This window comes from Grammomys surdaster, unplaced genomic scaffold (genome assembly GCF_004785775.1).
Source record: "Grammomys surdaster isolate TR1022 unplaced genomic scaffold, NIH_TR_1.0 62, whole genome shotgun sequence".
In the NCBI taxonomy this organism is placed as follows: domain Eukaryota; kingdom Metazoa; phylum Chordata; class Mammalia; order Rodentia; family Muridae; genus Grammomys; species Grammomys surdaster.
The window spans coordinates 4,775,389-4,791,467 of record NW_021604564.1 but is presented as its reverse complement, the minus strand read 5'-3'; the positions used below and the strand labels follow the sequence as shown (position 1 = coordinate 4,791,467).

The window sequence follows — 16,079 nt, the reverse complement described above, 5'->3', positions numbered from 1 at the left end:
GCTGGGGTAATGCTACAATGTTGTCTAATGGTCTTTTTTCTTTTTAATCCTCACTCCTGTTCTGGAGAACCTGTTGACTGACTGGGCTGGCCTGGTCAGTAGATCTCTGTAAATTGTAGGCTAGCCTGGTCTACACAGTTCCAGGACATCAAGAGTTATAGAGTGGGGCACTGTTTAAAGAAAAAAGGGAAGCGAGGTAGAAGGCAGTGAAAAGACAGATACAGCACAATCTGGCACAGCATTAAGCCTTGGCTTTAAAAGCAGGATCTGCCAATTTATTGTCTATAAACAAATCATTATTCCTTACACTTCTACTTTCTCATCTATAAAGTGGATACTATAATTTCATGAGTCTATGAGTATTAAATGAGTTAAGGTACTCATTAGGGTTTCTTCCCCTTCTTTTAGAAGTACCAAAATATACTAGAAAGAGGCAGGACTGTGGACACAGACCTGGTCTCTGCCTCAGGTAACTGGACAAGGCAGCCAAGCTGGGAAGTTCAGTTTCTTCTCTGTAAGGAGTAGTGGTCTGAATGTAAAAGCTTTGGGCACTGAGTACTGGTTAGAGCATTGTTAATGTCTACTGTAAAATACGTAGGTAAATGGCATGTAATCCCCATTACTCAGGAGACTGAGGGACTACAGTTGCATGTTCAAAACCAGACTGAGCAACTTTGTGAGACAGTATTTTATAACATTTTATATTTATATAACATGTATATAAATATACAGTATTCTATAACATTTTATATTTTGGTTTTTTTGTTTTGTTTTGTTTTGTTTTAAAGGGATAGGGAGTTGCTGGTGCAATGACTCAACAGTAAATGGGGCTTGCCCAAGATTGGCTACTTGAATTTGATCCCTGAAACCCACATAAAGGTGGAAGGAGCGAACAGATCCACTTAGTTACCTTTAACTTCTAACATGTGCCTAGTATCATCCACCACACACTTTATACACATGCACACCATGTTTTTAAAAGGGGAGCTGGGAGATAGAGATGTAGGTCAGAGGTTGAGCCATGCCTTGCATGTACCAGGCCCTAGGTCCAATGTCCAATATAGCAAATGAATACACACAAACAACAGACTCCAGCCAGAAAGATGGCTCAGCAGGGAAAAGCCCTTGGTGCCAAGCCTGATGACCTGAGTTCCATCCTTGGAACCTACATAGTGGAAAAACCAAGTCCTCCAAGTCTTTCTGAGGCTTGAACACATGCACAATGAATGTTGGTTTTTAACAATGGGGAAGCAGATAAAACAGGTAAAGAAGGAGGCCAGTTTGGGCTTCTAGGTCATGTTAAGCATATTATCAAGTTCATTGTCATGCCAAGTTCTTGAAAAAATACACAATGCATGTTAACCACCTGATCCCAGTTTCACTGTATGTGAGTCTATCCCTTTTTTATTCCTTTGATGCCCCTATCCAGAGAGACACTGCTATCTAATCCATGGTTAACTATACTGGCAAGTATTCTTGTTCCTAGTTTAGGGATGAAAATCTGAGTTTGAAACTAGTGTGGCCTATATATTAACTTACTCTTGTAAGCCTGGGACATACTGGGATCTTGAATATATTTTTAAAAATTAATAAAATCATAATCTCCAAAATAAATAAAATCACCAGGTGATGGAGGCACACACCTTTAATGGCAGTACTAGGGAGGCAGAGGGAGGCGGACCTCTGAGTTCAAGGACAGCCTGGTCTATAGAGTGAGTTCCAGGACATTCAGGGTTATACAAAGAAGTACTGTCTTAAAAAATAAATAAATAAATAAATAAATAAATAATAAGTAAAAATCCATGGTATTGAATTATATAATAGGCTAAATTTTCTCTCTATTGTTACATTTTAGAAACTATGCTTTATCATTTATCTATAATATTTAGTATTAATTCAAAAACACTCAAAGTTACAAATTGTGAGCCAGTCCGTGATTTCTCTCTATTGAAGCTTTTCTTCACTAGTGAATGTACTCTTCTTCAGATCATGTAACTACAGTTTTAAGTTTTAAACATAACCTAAGAAGTCACTGCCTCACTGTACAGGGAACAGACCCACCTCTGTGATTTAAACAGTAATCAAATCACAGCATACAATAAACTTAAATGTTGTTAAAGGTTCTATCATTTTCTCAGAAAAGCCTCAGAACATCTAAATTTCTGGATTTTAGGATGGGCTGTGAGCACTCACCGACTGCATGCTGACCCCAACTCGCTGAAACCACATCCTCATCAGGCACTTAATCCAGCCCAGCATGGAGATGGCTGAGTCTTCCCAACCTGCAGGTCAAGTACTTCAGGCATCCATAGCAGCACATGGTCCATAGAGTACACTGAAAATTTCAATGCAAATACTGAGTGTAGTATAAACAATTTTCAACTGAGTACTAATGAGATCATTTTTTATTTACAACCTCTATATTTGCATGTCTCACAAAGTAAGCTTTAACTACAAAACTTGGAGTGCAAATTAGAGAAAACAAAATGTACACATTCTCAGCTTGTTTACATGGTAGCACACACCTATAATCCCACCACTCAGAAGTCAAAAGCAAGCAAACTCTTACGAGTTTGAGGCCAGCCTGGTCCACATAGTTCCAGAATAGCTAGAGCTACAAAGAGACTCTGTCTCAAAAAACTAAAATAAAATAAATAAAACAATGATAATAACAACAACAACATCGGCATGACACATATGTTGTAATGTGAAATCATGCAGCATGTCCAACACTAACCAGAACATACATGTCTTCATTACTGTATAAAAAAGCCCGTGACTAGACCTTAGATCAGATACACTGTAGCATCATCCCCTTGTTCTATGCAGGTTATATGAACAAATCTTTGAGTCAACAGGAATTTAAGAAACAAAGACAACTGTCAAAACAGAAATGAGTGATTTTTTTGTTGTTGTTGTTATAAAGCAGTCAGATGTGGTGAATCTCAAATGTAATCTCAGCATTTGAAGAAAAAGGCAGGAGAATCCATTGTTCAAAGCCACCCTAAACTACAAGAAATCCTGTCATAAAAACAAAACAAAACATTCCTGAGTGTGGTAGCACTGAGAAGGCTGAGGCAGAGGGATCAGCGTATGAGCACCATGGCCTACATAAGAATATACTGACAGCAAATAAGACAAATAACAGCATCCTACCATCATTAACTTCATAAAGTTAAAGTGCAAAGTCACTCCTGTAATTCCAACACTTCTGAGACACAGGAAGAGCTGAGAGCTTCCAGCCAGCCTAAACTACACAGCAAGACACTGTCTCAGTACAAATAGGCAAACATCTTTGTTTGTTTTTTGAGACAGGGTTTCTCTGTATAGCCCTGGCTGTCCTGGAACTCTCTCTGTAGGCCAGGCTGGCCTTGAACTCAGAAATCCCCCTAGCCACAACCCTCTCTCTCCCCACTTCCACTCCCCCTATTCCCTACCCCTTCCCAACCCCAGCTAATTTCATGCTTTTCCTACAGATCTGTCTCAGTCTCAGAAACCTACAATATGCAGCTTTTCTGCCTGGTTCCTTTCACCAGTAAGATACTTAAGCTTCATCCACACATAGCTTTTCAGGTTGAAAAGCTAATTTCTTTTTTTTTTTTTTAAAGATTTATTTATTTATTATATATGAATACACTGTAGCTGTCTTCAGACACACCAGAAGAGGGCATCAGATCTCATTACAGACGGTTGTGATCCACCATGTGGTTGCTGGGATTTGAACTCAGGACCTCTGGAAGTGCAGTCAGTGCTCTTAACCACTGAGCCATCTCTCCAGCCCGAAAAGCTAATTTCTTTTGTGCTGAATATTCCGTTCTCTAAAAGTGCCATGGTTTATTATTTATTCATCTAAGATATCTCAATTGCTTCTAAGCATTAATTATGACAAACAGAAAACCTATTTATGTATATATGTGACCACCTACTTATGGGGTATCACAGGACAGTTTCAGGGGCCATTCCCTCAACACACATTTTTCTTTCAACACAAGGTCAGTCCTTGGCCTGGAAGGTGCCTGAGCAGGGTATACTTGGCTGGCTCGCAAGCTCCAGGGATCTGCCTATCCCTTCTCCCAGTGCTTGGATTACAAGCATTCATTATCCACACTCAGTTTTTCAGTTGGGTTCTGGGGATTAAATTCAGGTCCCTGTGTTTACCAACTGACCTACCTCCCCAGCCCTGGGTTTTCTTGGATTTGCTTATTTGTTTTGTTTTCTTATTGCCTGCACGTTTTTTTCAGACTGGGTCTATCATAATCCAAGCTGGCTTTAACTGAAATGACTTTGTATTTATGATCCTGCCTCTGCTTCTTGAGTTCAGTTTATAGGTATGTGCCACCAAACCCAGACAGATTTATTTTTAATACTACATTGGTCAGGGTTCTCAAGAAAATCAGAACCAATAGAATGTTACAGAGATTAAAAAAAAAAATTATGAAATACTGATTCATTCAACTATAGAGACTGAAAATGTCATGCCAAATCAAAATGGGCAGTGTAGTGACTTAATGACCTCCACTGGACTCTAGGGAACATCCCAACTCCACATATTCCACAATCACTCACCATAGAGCTTTCCTAGGCAGTACTCATTGTTTAATGGAAAACTGGCTAGCCACTGGAATACTGCTGTTTCTACGGACTGCTCTGAAACCGTTAGGTTCATTATTACTTTAAAAGTGTCAATGTTGCTTCCTGCCAATTTCTCCCTTAAAACAAAACAAAGCCCTGAAACAGATTATGTAGTAAAGGAATGACCCCCATTGGCTTTCTTTCTTTTTTTTTTTTTTTTTTTAATTTTTATGCTCTGTATCCAAGTCTGCCAGATGCATGTGGAAGCCTGAAGAAGACCTGAAGATGGCACTAAATTTTCTGGAGCTGTATTTGTATAAAGGGGTTTTTCGGCCTCCTAACATGGGTTCAGGAAACTAAACTCAGTCCTCTGGAAAGCAGCAAAGTGTACCTCCCTGCTGAGCTCTCTCCAACTCTGGCTCTGAACTTGTGATTCTCTTCTGTCTCCAGAAGTGCTGCTACCTCATGAGCTGCCCCACACTCTTGGTCACTTAGAACATGCAAGTTACTGCTGTCATTTGGCTCTTCCCTAAAAGTAATTCGGCACACTTGACTGTCAATGACAGCACTGTCAATGCTGGAATGATTCTAACTTTCACACAGATGCTGCCATTCTTAAAAAGGCATAAACAGGTAAGACAAGCATAAGGCACATGCTTGTCATCCCTAAATCCAGAAGATCAGTTTGAGGTCCCCCTTGGCAGCATAGTGAGTCTGAGGTCAGCCTGGGCTACATGAGACCCTGCCTCATGAAAAAGGACAAAAATGGAAGGAAGAGGATATGGCTGATAAGAGGTGCCAGCAGAGCTCCAGGACTCCTTGACACTGTTCTACTTCTTGGCACAGATACTCATGTGTTGACCTTGTAAAAACTCACCAAGATGTTTTACAAACTTTTCTGGAGTGTAAGTTATACTTCAAGTAAAGTATTTCAAATATAGACTCTGTTTTGTTGTTTGTTTGTTTGTTTGAGACAGGGTCTGTAGGGGAGGTTAGACAGGAATCAGGACAAAACACACCTAGACACCAAGCTAATAACCTTGGGGGGCAGTCAGGGGAGGAGGCTGCCTCTGAATCAGGCAAAGGCAGACAGCAAGCAGCATCGACAAGTGTTTTGGCAGGAGTGGAAAAACAAGTAGTCTGTGTAAGGGTGAGTTCTTAAGTCCTGATTGGACAGGTTAGCCAAATAATGACCTTGGTGATTTGTCTCAGGATAAGTCAGTGGCCAAAAGAGGGAATAGACCTTGGGGGCTAGCTTTAGCAATGTAATCGAACAGCTTTTGGCAAATCAGAAAAAAAAGGGGGAAAGGACAAAACCTTTCTCCATGTTTGCAACTTTTGGACCTGTCAGAGCAGACTTCATTGTCTCTCTACAAAGCCCTGGCTGGCCTAGAACTCAGTATGTAAATCAGACTGGCCTCCCAACTCAGAGATCCACCTGCCTCAGCCTCCAAGTCCTGGGATTAAAGGCATCATAGTCAGTCTGTGGCCAATCTTGGCTATATGAGACCATGCCTCAGAAAAAAGGGCAAAAGTACACCACACCCTGCTAAAATACAGCCTTAGAACAAGTTACACAACAGAATTTTTTTGCTGTATATATTCTGTACATACTCTAACGCTTTTAAAGGCTATTAATAGACCACAGAATATTATAAAGTATTATGTATATATATAGTTTATATATTGACTTGAAGGTCCATTTACATTATTATAAACAATGCTCTCTGAACATTATCATCTCATTTTTATAAAATTCCTCAACTTTTTACTTTTCTTATATACACAAAGACATATCAAACTATTGAAGCTGACAAGAGTGGACAGAAGCAATTTTCTTCCTCAGATAGTCTTTACTATTTAGCCAGTGTTTGAAAGTACGTTTACTTTCTCATTTGAAACCAAACTTTAGGCAGAGACAGATGGAGCTCTTCAGGTATGAGGCCAGCCTGGGCTACAGATTAAGCTCCAGGCCCGCCAGGAGTACATACCAAGACATAATCTCAAATTGAAAACAACAGAAACACACAAAGCTGGTGGTAAACTCCCATAACCCCTGTTCCTGCAAGATGAAGCTTTGCTAGATCAGGGATTCAGGGTTATCTTCAGCTTAAAGTCAATCTGAGGTCAGCCTAGGCTACATAAGATCCCCCACGCACACATACATCGAATCTAGTGCTGAGGGGTGTAATATGCCCAAAACCCCAGGTTTAGTCCTTAATATCATCAGAAAGAAATCCAAAAGCCAACTCCTAGTATGCAAGAGCCTGCAGCAGAAGGAGAAACATACCCAGACTGGCTTTTCTCCCATAATCCTGTAGCCTTCTATCTGGACAAAGTTCTCTTCTCCTTCTCACAGTATGAAAGGCTTCACCGCACAAGGTGAGCCTCTACCTGCAGCTGCATTCCCGGTCTATATTCCCATACTCAGCAATAATCTCCTAACTCATTTCACCCTCACATTCTTCTACCAAAGGCATCCAAGGGGCACTGGACTCTCAGACTTCCTACTAGTTTCAGTTACTTCTTTGAAACTTTAGAATTTCATAAATCCAACTTCGAACAATTTAATAAGCTTTTTACTTTACACATTTGTATCCTTCTAACTGCCCCCTCTACATTCTCCAGACCAGAAATTTCAAACTTTTATCTGTGCTATCTGCTATAGTTTGACTCTGCCCTCCAATTTTTTGTGTGTTTTGTTTTGCTTGACTCCAGCCTTTCTGAGACAAGGTGTCATGTAGCCCAGGTTGGCCTCATTCTCATTATGCTAACAAAGATGGCTTTGATTTCCCTCTCCTTCCTAAACAACAGAATTACAAGAGTTCTTGCTGTTCTTGCAAAGGACTCAAGTTCTTGAGTTCAGTTCTCAGTACCCACATTCCACAGAGATCTGAGGCTCTTTTGGCCTCACAGAGTATTGCATGCATGTGGTGTACATACAGGAGCTCACCCGCATGAAACAAGTATTTAAAAACCCAAACAAGTGTGATCCACCATGCCCAGTTCCCCACACCATAGGATTTATGATAGAAACCTAATCCCCAAATAGTAATAATCCTAGGCTGGACAGAAAGACTACCTTGAGTTCAATGCCAAAATTGGCTCTACTGCGTTTAAAGCTAATGGAGGCTACACAGCAAGACCCAGCCTCAAACAAAACAAAGCAAAACCAAACAAGAGGTGATCTCTGAAGGTGCTGCCAGGTGGGCGGAGACGGTGTGTTAGTTAGCACAGTTAGTTTCTGACTAGGAGAACCAGTTTAACACCTTGTATACATGCCAGCTCTCCAGCTTCCCTCTCTTTCTGTTCCTTTCCACACTGGACAGCGTAACTGTCCCAGGAGCAGGTGCCAAGATGCTGAACTTCTTTCTCCAAACCAGCAGAATAAATCTTTCCTGGATGTTCTGTTAAAACAGCAGAAAATGGACTATCTCTTAAATCTATCTTCCTCCTCCATTTCTCAGCAAATAAAACAGTGATAAGTCAGCTGAGTGAAACTCTCGAAGTGCCCTGCCACATATTTATTTGCATTTACGCAGCATTTATTGTACCCTTGGTCTCTCTTTTCCCTCATTCCAAACAAATCCTTGGTCTCCTTTACCCTCTCACTTCTTATAACACCAAAAACACGCTGCATAGATAGCAGAGATCTTCTCTTCACCCTTAATATGTCCATCACTATTTCCTAGTTTCTTCCATCTGCATTTAAGACAAAATCTAAAGCCGAGCGGTGGTGGCACACGCCTTTAATCCCAGCACTTGGGAGGCAGAGGCAGGTGGATTTCTGAGTTCGAGGCCAGCCTGGTCTACAGAATGAGTTCCAGGACAGCCAGTACTACACAGAGAAATCCTGTCTCGAAAAAACAAAACAAACAAACAAACAAAAAAGATAAAATCTAAACTGAACTTGAAAACTTTCCTCCCAAATCTGTTGTCTATATGTTCTTACTTGAGAAAATCACATCTGTATTACCAGTTATTCCATATTTTTCTTTCATTTTCCGTAATCATGTTGTCTTCACCAGAAACCGTATCATTGTCTATATTCGTAGAAACCTCCAAAATTGTAAAGAGACAGGTATTCCCTCCTCCCATGCACTGTTACCCTAATTTGTTATGATCTGGTCAGTTCTCTGTCGTCCTCCACATCCTTCACAGTCTATATGTTGACAGTCATTGACTCCAAAGTTTCAATACTCTTCATCTTTCAACCTACAGTCAATATTCTACTTACCAACTATCTCCTATACTAATTTAGGTCTTACTAATGCATTGTTTCAGCTTAGCTATACCTCCTCTAAGAAGTCTTTCCTGATCAACCAGAATTCAGACCCTCCTGTGCAGCTGGGCAGTGAAGGCACTTGCCTTTAGTCCCAGCACACCAAAGGCAGAGGTGGGTGGACCCTGCGTTCAAGGCCAGCCTGCTCTACACAGTTCCAAGACAGCCAGGCCTACTCTGAGAAACCGTGTCTTGAAAAATAAACAAACAAACAAATAAATAAATAAATAAGGACCCTCCTGTGCATATATTTCTCTGTACATTGGCATATTAAAATCATATGCCCAAACTGTTTTTCTTGTTCATTTGACTTAATCAATTTGGATAGATACTACAGCTCAGCTTTTAGGATAGTGTGTAGTAGTTGCTAAACTGTTAAGTGGCTATCAAGACATATATACTGGCCTACCTCTAATCCCAGTATGTGGGAGGGTGAGGCAGGGGAATCAAGAGTTTAAGGAAACAGAAACAAGATGGCTTAGGGGTAGAGGTGCCTGTTGTCATGCCTAAAGACCCACATTGGATTCCCAGGACCCACACAATGGAAGAGAAAAATATAATAAAAACAATTAAAAAGAAAAAGAAGAGTTCAAGATCAGCTTGGATTAGACCCACACTCACATACATACATACAAGCATAAATACATATACATACATACACACACACACACACACACACACACACACACACATATATATATACATAAATATGCCTATAAGACTTTTGCTTTAGCTGGGCAGTGGTGACGCATGCCTTTAATTCCAGCACTTGGGAGACAGAGGCAGGCAGATTTCTGAGTTCGAGGCCAGCCTGGTCTACAGAGTGAGTTCCAGGACTATACAGAGAAACCCTGTCTCGAAAAACCAAAAAAAAGAAAGGAAAAAAAAAAAAGACTTTTGCTTCTATAAGTTAGGTAATATTCAAACAAACTCTCCTCTCACTTATGACAAGTAAACTAGGTGGAAAAAGAAAAAATAAAATGAAACCATCAGAGACCTATTAAGAATGTGAAGGATATAACCAAATCAAGAGCTGGTTTAGCAGGCATGAAAGCAAATTTCTTTAATTTCTGTACCTCAGAGGTAGAAGCAAGAGGATTGTAAATTCATGTCCAGCTTGGGAGATATATAAAAACAAAAGCAAATAATAAATGAAAAAGTTCATTCTTTGAAGAGTCTATTAATTGTAAAAAAAAATTGGGAGGCAGAGGCAGGCGGATCTCTGAGTTTGAGAGTTCGAGGCTAGCCTGGTCTACAGAGTGAGTTCCAGGACAGCCAGGGCTACACAGAGAAACCCTGTCTCGAAAAAAAAAAAAAAACAAATTGTAAAAAAAATAGTGCTCTGATCAAATTCATTAAGAAAATAGAGAAATACATTAGCACTATCAGGAATAAAAGAAAGACATCAGTACATTTCCTACAAAGAATCATAAAATGAAGACAAGACACTGAAACACTGAAAGGAGTTATGGTATCTACCTCTGATTCAATCTGGGTAATTAATAGTTGGGAGAGGGTCATCAAAGTATTTTCTGATATGCAAACTTTCTTTTCCTAACTTGGGTGTCTATTACATGAATGTATGTTTTGTGATAGACTTACATAAGATGTATGTTCTACTTCATGTGATGGCTAATTTCCATCCAGCTTAGGTTTTTCCCCATAGCACTGATACACGTATATGTGCATGTATATAAATGTAAGTGTTTGTGAGTGATAGCTAATCTCGTCAACCTAAACATAAGTGGACTCAATTAGAACCCAGGCAGCTGGGTACACCATGAGGTATTTCTCAAGTTGGTCATTTGAGGTGGAGACCCACCCTGCCATGGTCTGAATATGCTTGGCCCAGAGAGTGGCACTATTTGAAGTTATGGTCTTGTTGAAGTAGGTGTGTCACTGTGGGAGTGACACACCCATCCTAAGACCCTCATTCTAGCTTCTTAGAAGTCAGTATTCTGCTAGCAACCTTCAGATGAAGAGGTAGAACTCTTAGCTCCTCTTGTACCATGCCTGCCTGGATGCCACCATGTTCCCGCCTTGATGATAATGGACTGAACCTCTGAACCTGTAAGCCAGCCCCAATTAAATGCTGTCCTTGTAAGAGGTGCCTTGGTCATGGTGTCTGTTCACAGCAGTAAAACCCTAAGACACACCCTAAATGGGCCATACCTTCTGGTGGCAGCCTACATAAAGATATAGAAGGAGGAAACTTTTTTCCCTGTTTGCGCTCACTCTGTCTTGTTGCTCTTGTATTCCTTCACTGGTGGGTGTTACAACTTCTTTGGGATTCCAGTGTAAACTAAAAAGACTGGCACCTGTCTAGGGGCTGCTGAGACATCCAGTCTCAAGGACTTAACAGGTCCTTGATGCTTCTGTAAGGAGATAGTGACTGTTGGACTAATGGGATCACAGCCACTCCAATAAACCCAGATACATGTACCATCAGTCTTTCCTCCAGAGAACCCTGCACGGTTAATACAGTATATATATGCCTAGATATATAAATACAACCTCCTAACCAGGCAGTAGTAGCACACATTTAATCCCATACAAGGTACCATACAAGCTTCCTAAGGGGAGAAGCAACCATCTCACCCAGCTATGAGGTATGAACCACAAAACAATGACCAGCGTGGCAAGATAACCTTATGATACAAGAGGGATTACCTTAGCAGTCACCAATAGCTCTCTTATTGGACGTAAGATCCACTCAACAAAAGAAATCGTGAATGCTATGAGAAACCTAGCCAACTACCCAGGGCTAGTGAAGTGATGGATCTTAGAGAACCTACAACCACTTTATTAAGCCAGCATAATCCTACACCATAAACTACATTCTAAATTATTTATGCTCATGACTACAGATAAATATAGTTCTCATCCGTCACTATTTGAGGCAGGGTTTCTCATAGGCCTGAGCTAACCAACTGCCTAGGATAGGTGGTCCCAGAATCCTCCTGTCTATCTCCCAGGAGCTCAGATTATAAGTGCAGGCCACTATGCCCACCATTTTACAAGGTTACAGGGATCAAAGAAATAGCATTAAAACAGGCTGCAGATTGTTTCCAATGTTGTTGCTGACGTTTGGTCTGTTGCTGTGTATTATAATGCTACATTCTATACCTGAAGCTCTCTTGTTTACAAACTTTTGTTGTGCAAACCTTGTTCTTTGATTTAAAACTATTAGTTAAATAAAATTGGTTACAGCCAATTACTAGAGGGATTAGAGATAGTTGGGTTTAGAGTCAACTGGTTGGAGGAAGAGAGACCACGAGGTGAGAGGAAGAGAAGGAGGCGAAAACTACTCTGAAGGGAGAGGAACCATGAGCACATGGCAGGAGAAACAGTAAGTACCTGGGGTATCTGGGGTATACTACTGGGGAGGTAGCCAAGTCTGCACTTTGAAGAGTAGATTAGGGGTTATGCCCCAGTAGTTGTCAAAGCCAAATAAAATAACCATAGTCTGAGTCCCATTTATTTGTAAGCTAGTTGGGGATGAGCTTAAATTGGTCGCACGACATTTGTATATGGATACACATGTAGAACTAAATATACTTTTTCCTAGAAACTTTGTGATGATGGTATACTGGCTAATTAACTAGGCTACTCTAACATACATTATAAGAAACAACAAGCTACTTTTATGGGGAGGGGTGTAGCAAGCAGTTAGAGAACCAAGAGTAAATGAGAATAAACAGAAATTAGAATCTATTTTTAGAACACTGAGACAATATATGCTAACTCCTTGCATCAAAAACAATCCACCTTCTGGTGTCACATACTAAGGTAAAAACTAGAATAATTTGGTAACAACAAGTGACTAGTTGAAAGTCTACTGTTTGAGAATGAGCCTTTCTGTGCCTCTGTCCCTGTATCCAAAAGCTTGCTGATCTTTTCCTCAGCAGAGTGTGACCTTTTGTCTTTTGTTTTGTTTAATTTTTATGTATGTAACTATTTTGCCTGCATGTATATGTACCACATACCTGGCCAAAAGCCAGAAAACATTGGATCCCCTGGAATTGGAGTTACAGAGAGATGTAAGCCATCATGTAGGTGCTAGGAATAGAAACAAACCCTTACACAAGAAAGAGTAACTGCTAAGACATGTCTCCAGATCCCTGTTGTTGTCTGAATGACCTAAGAAGGCTGAGGTTGATGCTGCATTTGGTGTCTAAGGAAGATCCCATAAGCTACATGAAATTATTAGCTAGTCTAGGCTACATGACCAGCTTGGTTATTTGTTAAGACTTATTTTATTTAGCCAATATACTTGTATTTGCCAATATATGGTATACTGATGGAGCACCCTAGTAATATCAGCACTTGGGAGAGGCAAGTAAACCCCTTTGAGGTCCAGGCAAGCCTTTTCTACACAACAAGTGCAAAAAACAACAAAAAAGATGTATGGCTAAAGACCAGAAGAGAGCTTCCTACCACTTACATCTGGGGTTACAGATTGCCACAAGAGAGTACCCACAAGCATTGCACTGCTAGCTCTATAAGCAAGCCTAGCTCAGTCTCCATCACTGTCCATCACATCCTCCAAACATCATGTGTCCTCCACGGGTCTTGTCTGGACATGTGCATCCATCTCAACTGACGTCACTCTGATAATCAGCCCGATTCCGCAGAAGCAGCCGGAAACTGCAGCATACCACCAGAAGTTTTATGCGGTGTTTCTCTCTAGAGTCTGACAAATGCAGCTCAACTACACAATGTAAAGTGGATCAATACATGCATGTCATTAGCAAAGAATCCTTCATCACATGTCCTTTCACATGTTTGCTTTAGCAGAACATCCTTTCACCTGTGTCCACTTCAGCTAAATGTTCCTTCATGTGTTTGCCCCAACAAAACACCATTCAACCAACTTTCTAAAGAAACCTTAAGTTTGCACTTCAGTTACTAGACTTGCATTTCAGTTTAAAGATCAGGGTGTTGGTACAGAGTTAACTGCACATTGTGACAGAGACTTTTCTTAGCTTGTAAGCACTTTATAGTCAAACTTGGTTGTACATAATGGTGAACCCATTTCTATTACCTTCTTTTTTAAAATAATTTTTAACTTTTACATACATTTTTCTATATATGTGGTCAGCAGACAACATGGGAATTGGTTTTCTCATGACCATGGTTGTGTACACGCGTGCAGCCCAGTTTTGAGATTGGAAACAAGTGGCTCCTGGTAGCTTGTAGGCCACAGTCAGCTAGCCCAGCTGAAGTCTTGAGCTTCCATTCAGGCTCAGTAAGAGACGGTCTCAAAAAAACACCAGTATTTGCAAACACATCTGCACATACCACAGATCCACAAAACCAGTGGTGAAATAGATACCTGATGAATACTGAGGAAGAGATAACTCTGGCAGCATCTGAGAATAACTAATGACATTTTCCTTTTTTAAAACACTGTTTTTGCATTTACAAACTTCTGTATTGCTGTAACTTTTCAAACAGGATAGAATACATTTTCTGGGTTTTTGTTTTTGTTTTCCTCCTCCTCTTAAGACAGGTTCTCATCCTATAACCCAGGCTGCCTGAACTTACCATCTTCCTGCTTCAACTCCCCAGTGTATTGCCGTTATATATTAAATGAGTATTTACTATAGTAATCTCATGTGTAAAGTAACTTAAAGCTTGGTCTTTTTAAGACTAAGTTTTACTATATAGCCCTGGCTGGCCTGGAACTCACTATACAAACCAGGCTAGTCTGGAAATCAAAGATCAAAGAGATCTACTTGCCTCTGTTACCCAAGTACTGGGATTAGATGTGTGTCATACAACTTTTTTTTCGGGGGTGGGGAGGGGTTTGTAGTGTCCTGGTCTATATATCAACCTGCAAGCCAGCCAGGACTCTGTGAGACCCACATCTCAAACCTAGAGGCAGAAGGGAGTGAGGTGGACAAGACTAACTTTCATGTAACTACAGAGTAAGACACGGTGAAGTGTTACAACTTCCTGGACTAAGTCATTGTAATGTAAAACAGCTACATACACTAGGAAATTGTGACTGGATTCTACAAAAAGATTATTCATGGAGTTGGGCGTGGTGACTGAGGCAGGAGGTTGACCTAGGTTCTAGGCTGCTCAACCTAATCTACATAGAGCATTCCACCCCAGCCTGGAGTAAGGAAGACACAACTCAAAACAAAACAAAAAAGTCTACGCTAAATTCCCAAGAACTGTGAAATACTCCTTAAATTTTTTTTTTCTGAGTGTAGTGAAGCAAGATTTAAATCCTGCACTTGGGAGGTGGGGGGAGGAGGATTAGAACTTCTATTGACCATCCTCAAGCACAAAATGAGGTGACTGCTAGAAGAGGTTACATCAGACCAATCATACAACAAACCATCAGTGGGAAAGCAAAGTTTGGTTAGTTTGACTGCGGATCTCAAAGTCTCCGTACTCAGGCTACACGCAAACTGCGCATGGCTAGAAAGTTCAGGGCTGCCAGCCGAAAATGACAGGAACGTGGAGCTCGGTGAACAAGTTGAACGCCCTGGGTCGCCCTGCTCCGCGTCCCAGCCCGGATCCAGCGAGGGCGCATCGCCGACGGCGGGGGATGGGAGCCAGGCCGGCGGCTGGCGGAGCTCAGCAGGCCAGGCGCCGGCGAGCTAAAGGACTGCTCTCCGCTCGCGGCTCCCGCGGCCTCCCTCCCGCTCGCTGGCCTCCTGCGCCGCGCCCTGTCCCCTCCCTAGTCCACACCGCGGCCTCTCGCCGCCGTCCAGCTCCGGGTGGTAGCCATTGCCCACCTCGCCAACCGCTTTTCCACGTCCCGGCCCCCACTCACCTCAGCTGCGCGGCAGCCCTCACCTTCCCAGCTACTCAGCCTTCCAGATTGGCTGTCTCGGGACCTTATGCCAATCAGCCAATCCCCGCCCCTGGCCCGGCCCAGGCTGGCCAGTGAGCAGCTCGCTGCGGCTCGGGGGCGGGCTCAGGAGCGGCGGGCCGAAGGCGTGTCTGCTACCCCGGCCAGACCGGCTACCTTTCCCGGTCTCTGTGCGCACGCGCGGGGCCCAGTAAGGGGTGTGTGCTTTCTCTTGTACCGCGCTTTGTCTCCCTGCGTCTGCCCGGGATACTTTTGTTGGCAAACTTCGCCCCTTCAGGGTGTAGGAAGATCCACATTCCATGTGAAGTCTCAAGTGTGTGCCCTCTGAAAAGAGCTGAATCCTTAACCTAACCCAGCCAGTGTCAAGCAAAGGCTCTTTCTCATCCCCAAGCTCTA

General features: G+C 41.8%; 1 protein-coding gene across 1 annotated transcript in view; it reads right to left on the bottom strand.

The window, feature by feature from the left end:
- The window catches only part of Mtfr1 (mitochondrial fission regulator 1), a 32,225-nt gene extending 16,523 nt beyond the window's left edge, over positions 1–15,702 (bottom strand). Inside the window, exons 1-2 of the mRNA XM_028763446.1 lie at positions 15,645–15,702; positions 2,194–2,335 (exon numbers count right to left, since the gene is read on the bottom strand). Of these exons, the coding sequence (XP_028619279.1) occupies positions 2,194–2,259 (66 nt within the window). The 5' untranslated portion in view covers positions 2,260–2,335; positions 15,645–15,702. The remainder of the gene's footprint in view (positions 1–2,193; positions 2,336–15,644) is intronic.
- Positions 15,703–16,079: the final 377 nt, after the last annotated feature.